The sequence below is a fragment of the Mollisia scopiformis genome (genome assembly GCF_001500285.1).
Source record: "Mollisia scopiformis unplaced genomic scaffold LY89scaffold_15, whole genome shotgun sequence".
Taxonomy (NCBI): Eukaryota; Fungi; Ascomycota; class Leotiomycetes; order Helotiales; family Mollisiaceae; genus Mollisia; species Mollisia scopiformis.
In genome coordinates, this window is record NW_017263595.1 from 1,259,624 (window position 1) to 1,277,639 (window position 18,016).

The 18,016-nt window shown below is 48.7% G+C and overlaps 5 protein-coding genes across 5 annotated transcripts; 2 read left to right on the plus strand and 3 right to left on the minus strand.

Annotated features, from left to right (window-relative positions):
* The first annotated feature begins 109 nt into the window (after positions 1-109).
* LY89DRAFT_686282 (uncharacterized protein) lies at positions 110-3,457 on the plus strand. The gene is made up of 3 exons (XM_018215250.1): positions 110-651; positions 718-2,208; positions 2,258-3,457. The coding sequence occupies exons 1-3, from the start codon at positions 471-473 to the stop codon at positions 3,067-3,069; spliced, it is 2,484 nt and encodes an 827-aa protein (XP_018069921.1). The 5' UTR covers positions 110-470; the 3' UTR covers positions 3,070-3,457.
* Positions 3,458-3,708: 251 nt separating this feature from the next.
* On the minus strand, positions 3,709-5,326 carry LY89DRAFT_686283 (uncharacterized protein). Its single transcript, XM_018215251.1, has 3 exons — positions 4,875-5,326; positions 4,365-4,809; positions 3,709-4,318 (listed from the first exon to the last, which is right to left on the minus strand). Exons 1-3 carry the CDS (start codon positions 4,893-4,895, stop codon positions 3,906-3,908), a joined length of 879 nt encoding a protein of 292 aa, XP_018069922.1. The 5' UTR covers positions 4,896-5,326; the 3' UTR covers positions 3,709-3,905.
* A 357-nt stretch (positions 5,327-5,683) lies between these two features.
* On the plus strand, positions 5,684-6,937 carry LY89DRAFT_588514 (Pkinase-domain-containing protein; the record flags this gene model as incomplete). Its single annotated transcript, XM_018209486.1, has 2 exons — positions 5,684-5,870; positions 5,916-6,937. The coding sequence occupies 2 exons, from the start codon at positions 5,684-5,686 to the stop codon at positions 6,935-6,937; spliced, it is 1,209 nt and encodes a 402-aa protein (XP_018069923.1).
* A 209-nt stretch (positions 6,938-7,146) lies between these two features.
* On the minus strand, positions 7,147-12,344 carry LY89DRAFT_720093 (ABC transporter family protein). Its single transcript, XM_018218541.1, has 3 exons — positions 11,464-12,344; positions 9,026-11,408; positions 7,147-8,977 (listed from the first exon to the last, which is right to left on the minus strand). The coding sequence occupies exons 1-3, from the start codon at positions 11,869-11,871 to the stop codon at positions 7,347-7,349; spliced, it is 4,422 nt and encodes a 1,473-aa protein (XP_018069924.1). The 5' UTR covers positions 11,872-12,344; the 3' UTR covers positions 7,147-7,346.
* Positions 12,345-15,238: 2,894 nt separating this feature from the next.
* On the minus strand, positions 15,239-16,915 carry LY89DRAFT_735672 (uncharacterized protein; the record flags this gene model as incomplete). Its single annotated transcript, XM_018220037.1, has 3 exons — positions 15,239-15,892; positions 15,945-16,079; positions 16,130-16,915. 3 exons carry the CDS (start codon positions 16,913-16,915, stop codon positions 15,239-15,241), a joined length of 1,575 nt encoding a protein of 524 aa, XP_018069925.1.
* Between the last annotated feature and the right edge of the window lie 1,101 nt (positions 16,916-18,016).

Consider the following 18,016-nt stretch of genomic DNA (forward strand, 5'->3'; position numbering starts at 1 on the left):
AGTTCCAGCTTCGCTCAGTTGATTCTAGTGTGTGGCTGATGATGATGTCACCGCGCCGAGCTGCAAAAGGGTCCAACGTGCCAGTGCAACAGATGATGGAACACTGACAAGCCGAGTGGAAAGAGGAACTAGATTGACTAAGAGTTACCAGTTCCAGTGCGATGATGCACTCAATTTACCAACGAGAGCTTCCTTTACTTCTCAACAATCTCTTCTTCACAAACATCTCTCCCTCTCTCTCGACATTCACAATCAGTCATTCAGGATTACACTGATTCCCATTCCTACCCTCCCTCATAAGCAGAGCACATCCATCATCCACGCCTCACACCATCTGATTATCGCATGCTTGGCTCTACTTACTCCAGCTGCAGCCATTCCAGCCCTCCCAAGCAACATATAACCCCGAACGCCTTACCCCCAAAACATTGCCATTCGTGTCAACGTCGTACTGATACATTCTCGTGAGGATGGCGCAGACCACCGCTGCAGTTCCAACCGGACCAATCGAAGATGCTGGCCGACACACAACATCCAGCCATCTCTTGAAGGATCAAGCTGCCAGTGCAGCATTATACGTCACCAAACCAGAATCCCAAATCAAAAACGGATATGAGTTTCTCGACAGTGACAACAAACTATCATCTGCTGGTGAGTGATGACTCCATCGGAGGTATGCGGAATGCGAGGCACGATTCTTTGCTAACAGTTTCCCAGGCGCAGCAGCTTCACTTAAGTACGCAAGAGCAGACCAACTGCCTAGCTACCCCTCAGCCGGATTGAAGAAAGACGACTCTGCAGCAGGTGCGGCAGCAAGTTTGGGGTGGGCGAACCAGAAATCATTCGAACATTGGAAACCAGACCCCTCGAAAGCTGCATCTTCGGCGGCATTCCTTGCAAAAGACTACAAGATGGCACCACTTTGGCAACCAGAACAGAGTGCGCATGGAGCAAAGGCAGCTTTGTTGGCACATCGAGATGGGGGAAAGGTCGAGATCTGGCAACCTGAAGCTTCCAAGTGGGGTAATTCTGCTGCAACACAAGCGATGACCAAGGAGAGAGCTGGTGGTTTGGCTGTCAACCTTGATTATGGACATACAGAGCTCGGTCGTCAGGGATCGTTGCTTGCTGCGACAGGAGCAATGTCTTCGAGCAGGAAGAGAGCAGAGTCGACACCAGTTATCAAGGCGGCGACATATCCGGACGAGGCGAATGCGGCGAGTAATGCTTTGAATGCTGCGACTTCTGCTCATAGATCTCAAAGTCGACGATCGAAGGTAGATCCAGAAATTGGTGCAACCCCGTTCACGAACATGTCGAGAGATATGTATACTTCGCATCCTCCAGTCGCACCAGAAGTCGAGGAACAGAATCGTCAGGATACGCTGAGGGCATCTGCTATTGCTATGGCGAAGCAGATGTATAATGTCCAACAGAAGCAAATTGATGCCGCTACGAGTGCACAAATTCGTGGAGCTCAAGCCGCACATCAAAGACGGCCATCTTCAGTTTCATCCGCGGACGAAGTCCCACCCATGCGATTCAACAATCTTCAAGAAGCTGCACAGAAATTGGCCCAGGAGAGACTCTCCAAACTACATGATGAGCACATGACGAATCGCGAGTATCGTGACTACTATGGAAGTACTCCAAAGCCACAATCTAGATTGTCCATAAGGGGAAGAACTCGATACCGATCATCGAGTCTTGGTAACAGCGATGCGGACCTCGAGCAATCGAACAAGATTCGTGCACAAATGTCCATCTTCTCGAGCAACATCTCTCAAGTTGACGCAAAGAAGCGACAACAGGATCGTGAGAGTCTGATTGCTGCTGCTCAACGAAATGTGACCAAGAGTCTTCACAATATGGATGAGAGAGTCTTCCAGGATACTGGCAAGATTGCACCGTCTTTGCTCAGTGAATGGGAAGTCAAGGCCCATGCAGCAGCTCAAGCTAAGAGCGATACTCGTATGGAGAACCATGGCAAGATCCATATTGGAGGTGGACAGTTTATCAACCAGAGCGCGGTTGATTTGGTGGCTGCGAGAAATGTTCAGCCAGTGCTGGATGAGATTAACGAGAAAGCTGAAGCAGAGCGCGAAAGACAAGCTGCATTGAAATTGGAGCAAGAGACACAGAAGCGGAAAGCTGCAGAGAAGAAGATGAGAGAGAAGGAAGAGAAAGATATCAATAAGAAATTAGCTCGTAAGTTTGCATAAGAATCTTCGAATGATCTGGTACTGACATGAAATAGAACAAGATAAAGAAGAGAAGAAGCTGGCTAAGCAAGAGGAGAAAGCTGCCGCGAAAGAGAAGCGTAATTCAACAAAGGCAGAAGAAGCAGGAGTCGAAGCACCAGCAGCTGCTGTTGTAGCTGAAGAACCAGCAACAACAGAGGAACCTATTACAGAGCCTTCTGTTGAGCCTACTGTCGTTGAGCCAGAGCCAGAAACCACAACAGAAGAGCCAACCACAACTGAACCCACCATCGCAGAGCGACGCGAAGCCTCAACTCCAGTCCCCATCCGCACCTCAATGGAAGACCAAGCCAGCGTACGCATGCGCGAATCCGCCAACGAAGCAAACAAAGACGACGGTGCCGTCACTCCAATGTCTCCCACCACCAAGGAAGGCGGAAAAGTCAAGTCTTGGCTCAAGACCAAGTTCTCCCGTCGCATGAGCAAAGGTTCACGACCAGTGAAAGAAGAGAAGAACGTAAAGGAGAAAGAACCAGCTAGTTCCTTCGTCGGAGGCGCGGCACTAACTGGTGCAAGTGCGAATAACAGCACCGCATCCCTCACCGCAAAGAGCTCTAGCATCAAAGACGTCGCGAACGCGTCAGCGAGCGCTCCGGTTGTTGATGAAGGAGAAGAGTATAGAGGGCGAACAGAGAGGAGAGATAGTGAGGTCAGTGCGCTTTCGGAAGAACCTACAGGAGGCAGAGAGGATGAAGAATTCCAGGAAGCAAGAGATAATTTCGATGAGGATCTTGCGCCGCCTCCGACGTTTCCTGCGGAGAAGAGCTCGAGTCCCGTGAGGAGCACGAAGTTTACTGAGGATATCTAGGAAGGATAGGTTAAGCGAGGGGATAGGGGAAAGAAAGCAAGACGTTCGTTGTGATACTCTCTTCTGCTCTTTCTTTTATCTACTTTATCGCGATTTGTTTCTGTACAACGACCTTTTCTTTATTTCTTGGGTGGGAAGGAAAACTAGGCACACAACTTGTGATTGAGGTTACGAGGGAGGATAGGATGTTTGGGATTTTGTGTGGGGGTGATGTATATATGTTTTATTATGATGGAAAAGCTATGAGGTGGAGAGGGAAAGGGGATAGGTAGTTGAGTGGTAATAGTGTAGATATTGTACTCTTATGAAATTTTCTGCACTGAGAGTTGAAAAGTGAGATGTGATGAAGGAGAGAAAGTGTGTTAGTAGAATCTGAGGCTGGTTAAAGTTCTGAAAGCAAGGAGTGCTGAAAATGATGTAGCATCTTGGTATTCTTTACTATGTTTGCAGAATAATGTTCTGTCAATGTGTTATAAGCGTGGGAGTGTCTGGCATTGAGCTGGAGGCATATGCGCTATCTGCGCTACTCGCGCTGAACTCGCTGTATGCGCTGTACGCGCTCAGTGCGCTGAGTGCGCTGCATCCGCGGGAGACTACTTGACTTACAACCGGTATTGATCAATCAATTTCTAACTAAGTCAACCAGGAAGTTACTTTAGTGAAACACATTGTTGGATATCATCTAATTACTTTCGTTACCATGCTATGCCTCGACCCAAACGCCATGCTGAAAGCAATAATCCAATGCAAAACCGCTCTTCAAAACCCACGCCCATATATACAGTCTTCCCTATTCACACATATTACCCCTCACTCTCCTCCACTCCTCTCCTTATCTAGAAATTACTCGACACAGGTGCCTGCCCCTCATACTTCACTCCATTAACGGACCTCACATTATTTTCTGCCAATGTCCTTTGACTATCCACCGTATTCCTTCCCCCACCATACGCAGCGCCCCTCTCCGCACTCAAATCATCATTCTGCTCTACCTGCATCTCCGTCTCTCCCATTCCCGACCCGAACTTCCTCTGCGAATGTTTGGTATGGACAGCGGGTAGTAAGTCGATGAAGAACGAGAAGACGTAGAAGGTGAAGATGAACGAGATGGCCCATTCTAAGACCGCAGCGGCGTTATACGCATGTCGGAAGTTGGTGGCTGCGAAGGCGATGGCGAGACAGACTTCGACGAGGATGAAGAATAGCTTGATCCAGAAGGAGGCGCGGAGGATACGGTGTTGGCGGAAATCTGTGGTTGTTAGTGAGGTTTGGAGGGCAGAGGGAGAGGGACGTACGGATTCCTAGACGTTGATATTCCCAGCAGATGAAGATGGCGGAAATAACGTAGCCAGCAATGAAGAGTAGGAGCATGACATCGTGAACTCGTGGGTATTGAGCCGTGTCAAAGATACTGAGTAGGATCAAGCCACACGTTCCAATGACAGCGAAGACCAAGGATAACACAACCAGCACTTTCTCGGTACGGGTGGTGTTCTTCGCCAATCGACCGCGGTGTCGAAGCCATCGTTCTGAGAGGAATGATAGGTCGAGGAAAATGGTCGTTACCGCTGAGCCAGCAATGAATAGCGGTTTAAGATTTCCAGCTCCAACGTCGGAAATGTAGGCAATGGTTTGGTCTTGGTCCATCCATGGATAGTGCGGCTTTCCTGTCGCACACCAGTGGATGAGTAGTCCCATGAGCATTCCGAGCCAGCAGAGCCCGGAGATGACTGGAAAGACCTGTGAAGTGTTAGTTTCCGAGGGGAAGTTAAGCTGTCCGGAAGGTCCGGAGAGGAAGTACAAACCCAATATGATACTCCCCACATAGTTGCAGTGGTTGACACTTCCTAGTGAGGTGAGGTGAGGTGAGGTGAGGTGAGTGGGGTATATTGTACTAGAGGACGGTATGAGGAGGGAACGAAGGAGTAATAAGAAAGTTATATAAGAAAGTACTTGTCGGAGAAGAGAAGAGGTGAAAGATATTTCTTTGCAATCCACGCACCAACCTGCGTTGCTTGGCATACGGAGATACACTTCTCTGCCCACACACACCCTCGTGCCCTGCTCTTGCCTCAGATGCACGATGAACACTAAGCAGAAGTTTCCTTGTCTGTTGTTGACATCATCAATTCCAAAGCCAACATTACAACGCCGAGATGGAGTGACAAACATTTCTTCCCTTTCGGTTTAGCTTGCGACGAGAATATCTGGACCTGCGGCAATGTCTGGTTTGGCATCTGGAACCTTGTGAATATTTTCTGGCGGTGATGTCATCTTGACGGGAGCCAAGCGGGAGATCTTAATTTGCCCTAAGCCACAAGCCACATCGGAAAAGCCACACCCTTCAATCCCCGCCCCGAAAACGCGAGACAGGGATAAACTCGCTTCTCGGATCGGAGTAGGAGAATCGCCGAAGCACATGGTCTTTGTCCCTCCTTGGAGACAAGGCTGACATCCTCGAGGAAATCTACAGCCGCGTGTTGACGACCAACAATTAGACACCAGCGGCCTCCTTTCAGCACTTCGTACGAAGAAGCCTTAGAGAAGGATACCTACAGTCCTCCACAGGCATGTCATAGCCTCTACTATCTTCACCTCTCCCGACTCCCTTGAAATGGCAAACTCGCCCCTTGTCGTCCCTGGTTCAGCGGAAAAGCCAACACAGGACAAGTCGAAGCTCTCTGCTACAGCGAACTCCTCCAAGGGCGCAACTCCAGAAGTGCAGACTAGCAATGGCACAAGCTCCGGGCGAGATCTGGCAGAGCAAATGAATGAGGAAGAGAAGTCAAAATATGTTAAAGGTACCTCTCATGGCCTTTCTTCTTTATAACACTAACGCCCTTCAGGAAAGAAGCTCGGAGAAGGAACTTATGCCAATGTCTATCTTGGTCACCTTCGCGATGACCCATCCAAATTTGTCGCTATCAAGAAGATCAAGATTCAAAAGGAATACACAGAAGGAATGGCGCCAGATGCCATCCGCGAACTTAAACACCTTCAAGAACTCTCCCATCCGAACATCATCTCCCTCCTCTCCGTCTTCTCCTCGAAAGACCAAAATCTCAACCTCGTCCTCGAATTCCTCCCTCTCGGTGACCTCGAAATGCTCATAAAGGACGTGAGTGGGATCCGATACGGAGTAGCAGACATAAAAGCATGGATGGGCATGCTGAGTCGAGCCATCTGGTTCTGCCACGCCAATTTCGTCCTCCACCGAGATATCAAACCCAACAATCTCCTCATCTCCTCCACCGGCGAGGTCAAACTCGCAGATTTCGGTCTCGCACGCTCATTCTCAGATCCCTACCGCCAAATGACCTCCAACGTCATCACACGCTGGTATCGACCCCCAGAGCTCCTCTTCGGAACAAAACACTACAGCGGAGCAGTCGACATCTGGTCCGTAGGTCTCGTCTTCGCAGAGCTAATCCTCAGAACCCCATATATAGCAGGAGACTCCGAAGTCCACCAAATAAATTTAATCTGCCAAGCAATCGGGACTCCCACGGAAGAAAATTGGCCCGGCGTCTCTCAACTCCCCGAATACACGGTCTCAGACCCTCCTGTGCCGGTCAGACAGAAAGATCATTATCTAGCTACGTTTGGGACGGCGGGACATGAAGGCGTCGATTTGTTGATGAAGATGTTGATTCTGGATCCGAGGAAGAGGATTACGGCTGAAGAGGCGTTGAGACATGGTTGGTGGGCTGCGGAGCCGAAACCGACTAAGACGAAGGATTTGCCGAGGAAAGCGGGAGGGGGTGATAAGATGGGAGAGGATCTGAAGAGGAGGCCAGGTGTGTTGGATGGTGAGGAGGGGAGGGAGAAGAAGGTTGCTAGGAAGCTGGATTTTAGTGGTATGAAATGACGAGATCCAAAGGAGTGGCTGCTGAAACTAGATCTTGAACAACCTCAAGTGACGACATGGGGATTATATTAGAGAAGGGGTGTATGATAAGACGCTACAATATGCATATCAAGGCGTTCAGATCTTTTAAAAGTCGCCAAGAAAGCAAGCTGAGCTTGGCAATATCCTTGTAACAATAAAAATAAGTGCTAGAACACTGCGGACAGTTTGCTTCAAGCCCATGATTTCAATTAACCCATTCTCAGCTGTGAATAATTGACTCGAATTATGTGTATTCATTTCTTATTTCTTGAACATGATGAAAACAGTCAGAATTCAATACAATGCCCGCTTCTGCTCCCATAAAACGCCCAAATCATTCATTGAAGACCCACCAATTTTAAACCAACTCCCCGAAATGCAAACCCCCTCAAATCTCAATCTCTTTCTCATAACCCGAGAAATCCTCCCGTCGGATCCCACCTCTATCGCACATCCCTCTAAAAATCCCTCCCTTCTCATACAACGCTTTCGGGGTATCTAATTCCGCAATCCTTCCCTGGTCCATGACGCAGATGCGATCGTAGTTGATGATGGTCTTTAGTCTGTGTGCGATGCATAGTAAGGTCTTCCCCTTGAATCCAGTGGCGATGGTTCTTTGAATCTTCTCGTCGGTTTCCATGTCGACGGACGATGTGGCTTCGTCGCAGACGATGATTTGGGATCCTCGGACGAGAGCACGGGCTAGGGCCATGAGTTGCCGTTGTCCGAGGGAGAAATTGAGACCTTCGTCTTCGACGATGCCGTCGAGGTGGATGCGGCCTGGGGATTTATCATCCAGACTTGCTTCGGCAGTGATCAGATCTGATTGTCGAAGTGCGGACCAAAGCTCTAGATCCGTGTGTTCACTGAAGGGATCGAGATTGCTTCGGATGGTCCCTTTGAATAATGTTGGGTCTTGCGGGATGATTGCCAATCGGGATCGGAGATCGTGGAGACCAATGGTGCTGATATCCATCCCATCGATAGTAATTTGCCCTCCTGAGAGCTCGACGAGACGGAATAGGGCTGACATTATCGATGACTTTCCAGCTCCGGTTCTTCCCACGATACCAATTCTTTCCCCACCTTGAACATGCATCGAAAGGCCAGAGAGTACAAGAGGAAGACCCTCACGGTAACGCATTTGGACGTCATTGAAAATGATCTCTCCTGATTCCGGCCAGGATTTCCGGATATCGACAGTGTGGAGAGGAGCTTCTTCCTCAAGTTGTGTTCCATAATAATGCAGACGCTCTGTGGCATTCATCCCGTTTTCGACCTCAGCCAATTGTCGGACTGTAAACTGGATCATTTGGACAATTGAGAGGATATAACTAAGAACCAACCCACCAATCGATGGTGAGACATTAAATCGAGAGGTGACAACAAGGAGTCCAGTTGTAAAAACCAGAAGGTTACCAATTATGTCCAGTCGAGTTGATAGCCAGCGCTGATTTGCGAAAGTCAGATAATAAGCACTGTTCATCTCATCGATGGCTTCTCGAATATTCACAATGAAACGATCCTTAAGGCCATAAGCACGAATGCATGCAGTCCCAGAAAGTCCTTCGCTGAATTTGGCGAAGACGTTCGATCGAAGAACAGACTCGAATCTCTTCATCTCTCGAGCAGATGCTCTGTAGTAAGAAGCTGAAAAGAGGAATAACAAGAACAACGGCCCCAGCGCGATAGCGAAGTAGTGAAAGTAGGCAATGATCAATCCAAAGACTGACAAAATCATAGCCAAGGTCAACAAGTACATTCTCATCGCATCCGAAAGATTATTGTCCATAACGTCGACATCTCGAGAGAAACGATTGGTAATGCGACCAAGTGGTGTGGTATCGAAGAATGACATGGGTGCTCGAAGTGCTCTATAAATAGCTCGATGGAGCATCGTCTTACTGGCATTTGTACCCATGATCGTCAACGAGAAGGCGAAGAAGAAGAGCAAGAAGGCTTGGGCAGCACCCAAGGCTGCATATACTCCGATATATGTTCCATCAGAATAGCCGAATCCTGCAAGATATTAGAAAATTTTAGGAGGAAAGCGATATATTGACTTACTATTAGCTGTCCAGAATGATAGCCAAAGACTAGTTGCAATGTTGGCGCCTTGGGATGCCAAAAGGAACAGTAGGACAAGAGGGGCATTGAATAGACTGCCTGATGCTCGCACGTAATCGGTGTAGACAGACCATGGAACACTCTTGACCGCTCTCTCCTCAGCCTGCATCAACTGGCCACTCTTTCGTTTTTTCTTCTGTGTTTTCTTCTCATCTTCAACTTCATCCTCGTTGACATGAGCCTCTTCCTCATGCTTTTCTTCGACAGCAGTGGTCTCCATCAGTAATTGGAAGCCTGCGTGGTCTCGCATTAGATTGTCAAATGTGTCAATGGCTTGGATTTTGCCATCTTCCATCCAGATAATTCTGTCGCAGCGATTGAGTACCCAAAGTTGATGAGTAGCCAGGATTCTCGACTTATTTTTCAGGAGTCCCAAGATAGCATTATCAAAGATATGGCGACCAACATGTGCGTCGACAGCAGAAAGAGGATCGTCCATAAGAATTAAATCTGCGTCGAAATAGATTGCTCGAGCAATATTGAGTCGTTGTTTCTGTCCTCCAGATACTGTAATACCACGCTCTCCAATCTCCGTAAGATCACCTTGAGGAAGCATCTCCAAATCCGGCTGCAATGCGCATGCATCGATCACTTGTTTATACCATGGCTTATCCATCTCCTTGCCGAATAGGATGTTCTCTTTGACACTCGCATTCTGGATCCATGCATACTGTGGACAGAAGGCTCTGCTAGCTCCCATGGTCATCTCACCCCTCGTCCTTCGCATATCACCGGCGAGAGCAGCCAACAGACTACTCTTTCCGGAACCGACACCACCAATTACAGCAACCAACTCGTTCCGACCGATGGTAAAGTTCATGTTCTGGAGCTTGAAAGGTTCTCTGTCCTCGACCAAAGTGCTTGTGTCATCGGGAGTAGCATCTCCAGAGTGGTTGTCCGTCGCCTTCGCAGCCTTTTTCTCGGCTTTAACGGCATCTTTTTGAGCCTTTCTGTCGAGACCGGGCACCTTCTTACCGCCAGCAATATGCTCGTCGGGATCCTGTGTTGCAGTGCGCTCCCAGGTGAAATCGCCATTGTGAATCTCAACAGCATATTCGGCATCTGCGTCGAACTTGGCTTCGTCTTCCTGTTCTTCGCTCATGAGATATTCCTGGATACGATAGACTGAGGACCACGCGTCTGTGACTTGTCCAATGACCAAAGGCAGCAAGTTCAATGGCATACGCAGAGAATTGAACAATGCAAGAGATGAGAAGACGTGTGCGGGGGCCAGGTTGTGACTCGTCAGTCGATAAGTAATGAATGCAAGCATAGATGCAAAGATAGGCAATGACATTGAAACAGCGTTGATGGCATTCCTGATGGCTAACAGAAATTGAATGGCGCGAACTTCTCGATTTCGAATGTCCTGCAACCTCTCGAGGAATGCACTCTCCCATCCAAAGAACTTGACGAACCGTACAGACTGTAAGATCTCTTGGGTCAGGCTGACTCTCTGGTCCGTTACTTTGTTGATCTTTCTTCTTCTCCGGAACAATATCTTCACTGCTTTTGTCAGGACTGGCAAGCCAACCACAAGTAGTGAGAAACCAGCCAAAGCGCTGTAACTCAAGTTGACCAGAAGCAAGATCAACGTGATAATGCAGGCAATTGGAGCAGTCCAAATCATGTGGAACAAGCCAGATGCTTGATCGATACGATAAGTATCAACAGACATCAAGTTTACCACTCGTCCGTTTGCCCAGCCTGTACCATCGCCAGAGATACCTTTGCCAGCATCTGGTCCTTTCTTGACGCCTGGAGCCTTCTTAGTTTTCTTTGACTTCTTGCCATTCTCGGTCTGATCGACAGATTGTTCCTCATTCTCTGGGGCATCCTTGATTTCTCGACCTCCGGCTTTGGCACGTCCAGAGATCTTCATCGCTTTCTCGAAAATTACCGAAATAAGCACTCCTCTTGTTTGACCACCGACCAGCATCCCTCGGTAGATGAAGTGATTTGTGCCCAAACTTTGACACATCTGCATGAATGTGATTCCGAATACCAGGCCAAGTCCTGTCCCAATGTGTGGCGCTGGCTCGCCCTTCTGTTGCGCAATGTAGGCATTGGTGGCGAATTGGATCAGATATCGAAGAGTAAATGGAGAAACGACTTGTAGAATATTGGAGAAGAATTGGCAGGTGCCACCAATCCAAAATTCAACCTTGAATGTCTCATGAATTGCCCAGAGCAATGGATATTTGTCTCCTCTTGCCACTCGTTTCTTAAAGGATGCTTGTAATTTCTTGGTCAAAACGTCTGCTGATCGATTGGGGTTGACAAGGTAAATGTCGTTCTGCTCGAGAGGTCGCTTGTAGCCAACCTAGAGCCATGAAATTAGTATGCGCCTTGGATAGCAGATACGTACGAGTACTTACAGCCATAAGTGGGGCAATCCATTGGAAGTATACCAAGCTCAAGAATGGAGCCGTGTATTCTCTTGAAACTATTCGCTTCTCTGGCACAGGAGGTATCCCGCCCCATCTCAAGGGATTAATATTTTTGTACCATGGTTTCTTCTTCGGGGTGTCTTCAACATGCGACTCTGGTGCGCTGGTATTGGTAGCGTAGCTTTTTGTTCGGTCGATGTGTGGGTGCTTCTCGTCCGGAGTGTATTCTGGGTCGGAATCATCTATACTTGAGCGCGGCCTATGTGTGGTAATTTCTATGTAGTCCTTCTTTTCCCCATCCTCATCGAGAGGCTCTGCATGGTTGGGATTCTGAACAGCCGCGGTGGGGTCTGCAGCTCGCGGCTCAATGTCGTTGTCCTGGTTGGGATCTGTCATAATGTTCCGCGCGAATGGCAGGCAAAGTTGAGATCCATGGGATGCGGGGGAAGAGATATAAAATATGGAAGAGGAGCTTGGATGATATCTGGGAAGGCAGACATTCTACGCTGGTGGATGTCCGGAGGACGATCTCGGCTCCGAAGTGGTGGCTCACCTTTGACCTTCCCGTCTGGAGCAGGAGGCAAACTCATGGTGCAGTACATTGAAGAGTAGTGCATCTGCTGGTCTATGCCGGGCTATTCAGACAGGCAGGGATAGACGTTACTTAATGACCGTCCCCTCCTCCCCTGCCATGCCATGCCATGCCCTTGTCGTCAGAAGATTAGCGAGAAACGTAAGAGATTTTGTTTTCCGTTCAGAAACCTTTGCGGGACCAATAACCACTTTGAATGGTCTGCCGGCAAGTACAAGTTTCCGAGACATCGAAAGCCTGGGCCTCCGGGGCCTGCTGTCTCGAATGTCAACAACGGTGAAGCTCACAGAGCCCCATGCAGCTCGAGCTCTGAGCGGCGGCCGGGGAAGAAGTGGCGCCCAGGCGCCGTAAGTATGGGATCGTATCCTCGCATTTGTGTGCCGTTCCATGCTTGCCCGGTCAGAGCAAGTTTCCACTCTTCAGTCGGTGTCGCATCGGAATACGGACGAATGAGCGAGACGACTTTGGCAATGTTGCCCATTGCATTGCATGGACTTGGAGCAGAGTGGCCTAGTCTAGGAAGGGGAAGAGGGGCAGAGAGAGCATCAGCAACGTGCGGAAGTGGGGTGGACGCTACCGGTAAGTCGAAGTGAAGAGTCAAACCGTCGTCGATGTGGAAGAGAAGAGCTGTATGGTGATGATTGTCTTGCTCTCGTTCGCTGGACCCGGTTTTGCACGTTACACTGCAGAATGTGTGCAGAGGAGAATGTTGGGAGTGTGCATGTTCCGTCTGACAAGCTTTGCACCATCGGGGACAGCAGAAAGCCATGTCCCGTCGCGATACTCTAGTGAGTGCCATGGGCAGCCATTGAGCAACAACGGTATCGTCCTACTCGAGGTGCAATCTGGAGATACAGCATCGCAATGATTCTTCCGAAGCATTACTGTATTGATGCTCAGACAACTCGACGCCACAACAGCTCACGGGTTCTGAGCTGAACTGAACTGTCGACAGCCGCTTTCGGTCGCTCCATGAGATGATGGCGGGCTTGTCATCGTTGACGGACGTGGATTTAAGCTGTGCCGGTATCCGTTAAAGTCCTTTAGCCTAGGTAAACTTTGAGATCACGTGTGGCATATAAGGTTATAGGTACACCGACAGCTTCTGGCTGGGAAAGACTGCGACACGCTGTTATGCGTGAACTCCGTTTCCGAGTAGGAGCGGTGAAACTTTTCGAGTTGAAGACTGGAATGCTCTCCCATCCTGGCACTAGTACTGTACTGCCTGAATAATATTTTAAGTTCTGATGCACATCATCCCGGGCTATGAGCGCCCCGGCATTGGTGCAGATCTTTTGGCGTATTTTCGCCAAGTTTGGTTCAGAGTCGGCGTCTTGCGGTAGTTGCCTAAACATTGCCTGGTCGTAACTTGATTTTCTGCATTGCACTTCTTTGTGAACGTTAAGAGCCACAGCGTGCCAAATAGAGTTACCGAGATGCTAGATAAGCCTCGTCATGCACGGAGATCATGTCTTCTTGTTCTTATTCTCGCACAATAGTAGGCGTAAGGAATTTTGCCAAGGAAGCTTAGCTGTCCGCAGCATGTAGTGGATTTAGAGTTAAAGTAGCCTTTAGCTCGAGTGGGTAGTAAACACTCTGGGCATAAGCTTATAAACATTCTCACTTTCAAATCGTCTCAAATGGCATTCTGTCCAAAGGGGCAACCTGGTTCGGATCCGAGCGTCGTAATCCGTTTTCTTACTCTTGCATCCTTGGACTTTGCATTGCACATCAAACATGGGACGAATTCTCAGCCAAATCATGTAGAACTCAAACCATGTTCGACAATATAGTGCAATTCGGAAGAATGAAACTTGCGAGGACAAATTGACATCCATTCAAGTCAGTATAGTAAGCGGCTCAACCTCAAGTCCACTTACCAAATGGTCCTTCTTGGCGAGATATTGTCAGGGATTCGACGGAAACTTGCATTATTAGCCTGTAGCAGTTTATACTTCCAACACATCAGATGAGTCCCACGACATAGCCCAAGCAAACAAGACCAGTTCGCCTCTCACCCACCCGCCTCCTTGGTCGTGGAAGTAACATCGCCAGTTCAATGATTCAACACGGAAGATCGGCTCCTTCACCAAATGTGGTGGCCAGATTGATGTGAAGAGCTATACTTCTATTTAATTGGCGAAAATCAGCTCATCCTCTACCATAATGGTTAACATCAAATTTCGCTAGCAACTGCCGGCCTTGGGAAGCCCTCCCAATTCGTCGACATGATCATTTCACAAGCTCTCATCCCACAGCCACAGCTAATGTTCCGAGCCCAACACATGCAAGAAACAATCAGGCTGAGAAAGAGCCGATTTATCCAGACCCAAGGAAGACATTAGCGCCCGCAACAACCACCCTCTTAGAAACCACAACCAGTAACCAACCTTACCAAAAGCTGCTTGCTGAAATTGAATCTGCGATAAGCCAATTTCCCCACGAGATGGAATGTCGAGAAGCCAGATCAAGCCGACTTATCCAGAGCCCACAGGCGCCTCAACAACCACATCACAGCCCTCCTAGCCAATGCCATGACTTACCAAACTGTTGTCTATATTTACTTCTCCTTCCAAGCCCAACTCTTCTGCATTATTCAATCGAAGAGTCCAGACTCTAGAGCCGACTTACCCAGGACCCAAGACAATGGCTTGCGGTATGGCGTGTCCTTGCATACTCATCTTCACTCACCCGCACTTAATATAGCTCTGGGGGATTTGCGTATATAGGCACGTCCCGATGCCGGCCCGGCCCCAGCTTTCAATATGCAAGTCATCTTATTTGCTGGGTTGTTGACTGTGCCATCCTTGAGCATCCTCTTTCCACACCGGTACTGGTTGCACAAGATAGCCAGGTCTTGATGTTATTTATCATTGCTCATAACATTACGTTCAGCCTTATGCCGTATTATCGTCTCTCCTACAAGCGTTTTTGACGTCCCGTCTAGCTAGATAGTAGATATCTCGAGCTGACCTCGACTGTGAGCCCTCAATCCAGATATCTTCACGTAGAACTTTGAATCTTCCTCAAAGTGTATCAACCATTATATCAGCATCAAGCAGGGATTTAACCTCCTCTGCAACGTTACCTATAATCCTTTCGGTGGTGATGCAGTGCGCCACGAAGTTCTTCCTCCCCGTGCCTCACTTATTGAAGTCGAGAAGCTACGGATCACGGCATCCTTCTCCCAAACATCCCACACCATCTCTCCAACTTCCATCTCTCAATCAACCCCTTCTCATCACTCATCACCTTCTCCCCATCACCAAGCCAGTCCTCCTTCGTAGCCATGACAGATTGAGCAACCGCCATCGTCTGCGCCATGAACAAACTCGTAGGCGATAATTTGACCTGATTCTCTAGCTCAACCATCTCGTTTGCAAGCCATTGCGTATACTCCTCCACCTCTAACCTATCACTCGGCGAAATTGCAACCAGAAATCGACTCGTGATCATCAAGCACGACAGATAGTTCGCAAATACTTTGCAATGGCTGTCATGATTCGCACTCCCAGGGTACATATCTGGACATTTGGCGAGAATGGTTTCGTACTTCTTATACCAATTCAAGAAGTTCTTACGCAGCTGACGGATCTTGAGAGTGATGCGTTCTACTTCCTCCGGCTCCGGTGGTGTGTCAGTACAAATCAATCCTGTTACATCAACGCCGCAACCGGGGATTTGGCACTTGTTCATCAGGAGCGTGACGACGGCTTCACTCCTGTCGGAGATTATGGCGTCTTCTTCGATCACGGATCGCATGACTTCTTGCCATGGCTTCTGCTCAAGGAAGCAGCGCTCACCCTTCAGGAGGCATTCAGTCATCTGCGGTTGTCAGAAACCAAGATAATCCGAGACATACAGAGGAATTTCTTACGATTGGTACTGTCTGTGCCATGAAAAGGGCTTTCTCGAACTCAGTGTCGTAGTTCTTGGGACCTCGCAAGTGAATCAGCTTTGCAGCTCCGGCCGAATGTCGTACCCATGCCATTTCTCCATTGGGATCAAGCATCTGCTAACCATTAGTACAATCCAAACCCCTGATCGGAAGGTGAAGCGCACCTCATATAAAGCAAGAATTTCAGTAGCACATAGGACCTCAGGTTGATATCGTTCCGTGGGACTATCTAGAGCCTTCTGCAAGCTATCTAGTGCCCTCAAATAGAAAGCTATCACTGCTGCCTCCCAGTTCTGGTTAGGGGTCACAATCTGACGGGCACGAGCAATCACACAATCTGTAGCATCCCTTAGACATTTGATATGTTCGTATCGTGTAGGTAGAAATGATAAATATGACCACCGCTTGTGCGTCCGCAATTGATTGATGAGCATGTATGGATTCTGCGACAGGGCTCCTCGAACGGCACGTCCGATGTGGAGGGTTGCTAGTGTTGAGAGATCGAGGATGTCGAAGTCTGTTTGCATGCTCCTCAGTTCGTAGCCATCTGGAGACAGGCATTGCGGAATCGTCTCGCCTTTGATCACTTTCCTCAGCCATTGTTGTCGCTCTGCATATTTCTTGTCTGCCTTGAAGGGATTGGCTCTGGTATCCTTATTGCTCTTTGAATTTTTGCCGCCGTCCTTCCGTCGAGCCCGGATCCCCAACTCCTTCCCATTGTCCCAGACCTCAGCGACTTCTGTACCAGTATTGGACTGGTCATATATGAAGACTGGATACTGTCGCAGGTTGTGCTTTCCATAGTTTCCATCTCGTTTTCGAGCTAAGGATGCCTTCTTCATGGCCTGTTTCCTGATGAGAGCTCGAACCTCCGCATCTTGAGGGACCGTCGGACTGGTGATGGTCGAATTGACGAACTGGAATTCAATGGTCGGGGTCGCATTCGCCATAGTTGCGATAGCCTAATGTTAGCAGCATGAGTGATCTCAGGACTGGAAGTGAGGCTCAAGACGTTGCTGATGATATTGCGCTATTGCTGCAGGTGTCTGTCTGCATCCAATGGCATGGAGCTCACTCCGATGCATCCGCCGCAAAATTGAACAACTGATTGTGTAACAACAGAACAGAATGCGAAGCCAAGATGGGCAAGGAAATTAATCATACTCATGCCTATCGCAGATATATAATTCCATCAAAGAGGTCGATGATGCTCGCAGGGATAAAATGATCCGCTGAGCCACGTTCCTGTCTGCTGCAGGGTCCCAGGAGTCTGGGTATGACCGGGCTGCATCTCGTCGGAAAGGAGAAGCATTTGATGGATCGTGATACCGTCTTCGTACATGGTGAGGTTTAAGGCGCGGGGAAGCAGAAGCTAAATATCTCGACTTTAAGGAACCAGAGACGCGGCGTACATTAATTGATACGATTGGTAGGAGATTTTCTTCATTCTGTCAGAGAGAGGAAGAGCCATTCCGAGGCGTGCTCAGCCACGATTGCGTAGAGACAAAGCCACAGCAGACCGGGGTACTAACCGCTGGATTGAGTTTAGTCGAGGTTCGTCCCGTGGGCTTCGTCTTCAACAAATATCTTTGTCACCTTGAGGCTTCATCAATTCTGGGATGGGATTTGACAATTTCGATAGCTCTCTGCGTCGTCATGAAAGCTGCAGAATGATTTGGAATATCTTCAGCGCTGACCGGACATGGATGGAGAGATGTTGTATTTCTCCGCGCTGCCAATGCTCTTCGAGAAACTTTCCGCTATGCTGATCAACCAAAATTCATCGTCTTGGTGAATTTCTTCTTGCACGGACATCCGCGTCATTGAGCCCAAGCAACTGGGATCGTCTGTGATGTGAACATGGATGGTCGTCCTTTGACCACGGTTCTGGTAATCTACGAAACAAGTGTCCGGAAGTCTAATTCAATCTCGAGTAAGGCTCGAGTTGCAGCCTCACCAAAAACTAGAAGCCTTATTCTGAGCCCAGAGCATACGCCTAGAGTAGTAAGAATTGGTGATTGTCATATTCTGCGGCCGACATCCAGCAAGAC

Excerpts from the sequence above, each read along its gene's own strand:
- LY89DRAFT_720093 (XM_018218541.1), bottom strand. The coding sequence starts at position 11,871 with ATGACAGATCCCAACCAGGACAACGACATTGAGCCGCGAGCTGCAGAC. Across the intron at positions 11,409-11,463 it reads GGATTGCCCCACTTATGGCT|GTTGGCTACAAGCGACCTCT; the intron begins GTAAGTACTCGT and ends TCATGGCTCTAG. Across the intron at positions 8,978-9,025 it reads ATCATTCTGGACAGCTAATA|GATTCGGCTATTCTGATGGA; the intron begins GTAAGTCAATAT and ends AATATCTTGCAG.
- LY89DRAFT_686283 (XM_018215251.1), bottom strand. The coding sequence starts at position 4,895 with ATGTGGGGAGTATCATATTGG. Across the intron at positions 4,810-4,874 it reads TGTGGGGAGTATCATATTGG|GTCTTTCCAGTCATCTCCGG; the intron begins GTTTGTACTTCC and ends AACACTTCACAG. Across the intron at positions 4,319-4,364 it reads ATATCAACGTCTAGGAATCC|ATTTCCGCCAACACCGTATC; the intron begins GTACGTCCCTCT and ends TAACAACCACAG.
- LY89DRAFT_686282 (XM_018215250.1), top strand. The coding sequence starts at position 471 with ATGGCGCAGACCACCGCTGCAGTTCCAACCGGACCAATCGAAGATGCT. Across the intron at positions 652-717 it reads CAACAAACTATCATCTGCTG|GCGCAGCAGCTTCACTTAAG; the intron begins GTGAGTGATGAC and ends ACAGTTTCCCAG. Across the intron at positions 2,209-2,257 it reads TATCAATAAGAAATTAGCTC|AACAAGATAAAGAAGAGAAG; the intron begins GTAAGTTTGCAT and ends GACATGAAATAG.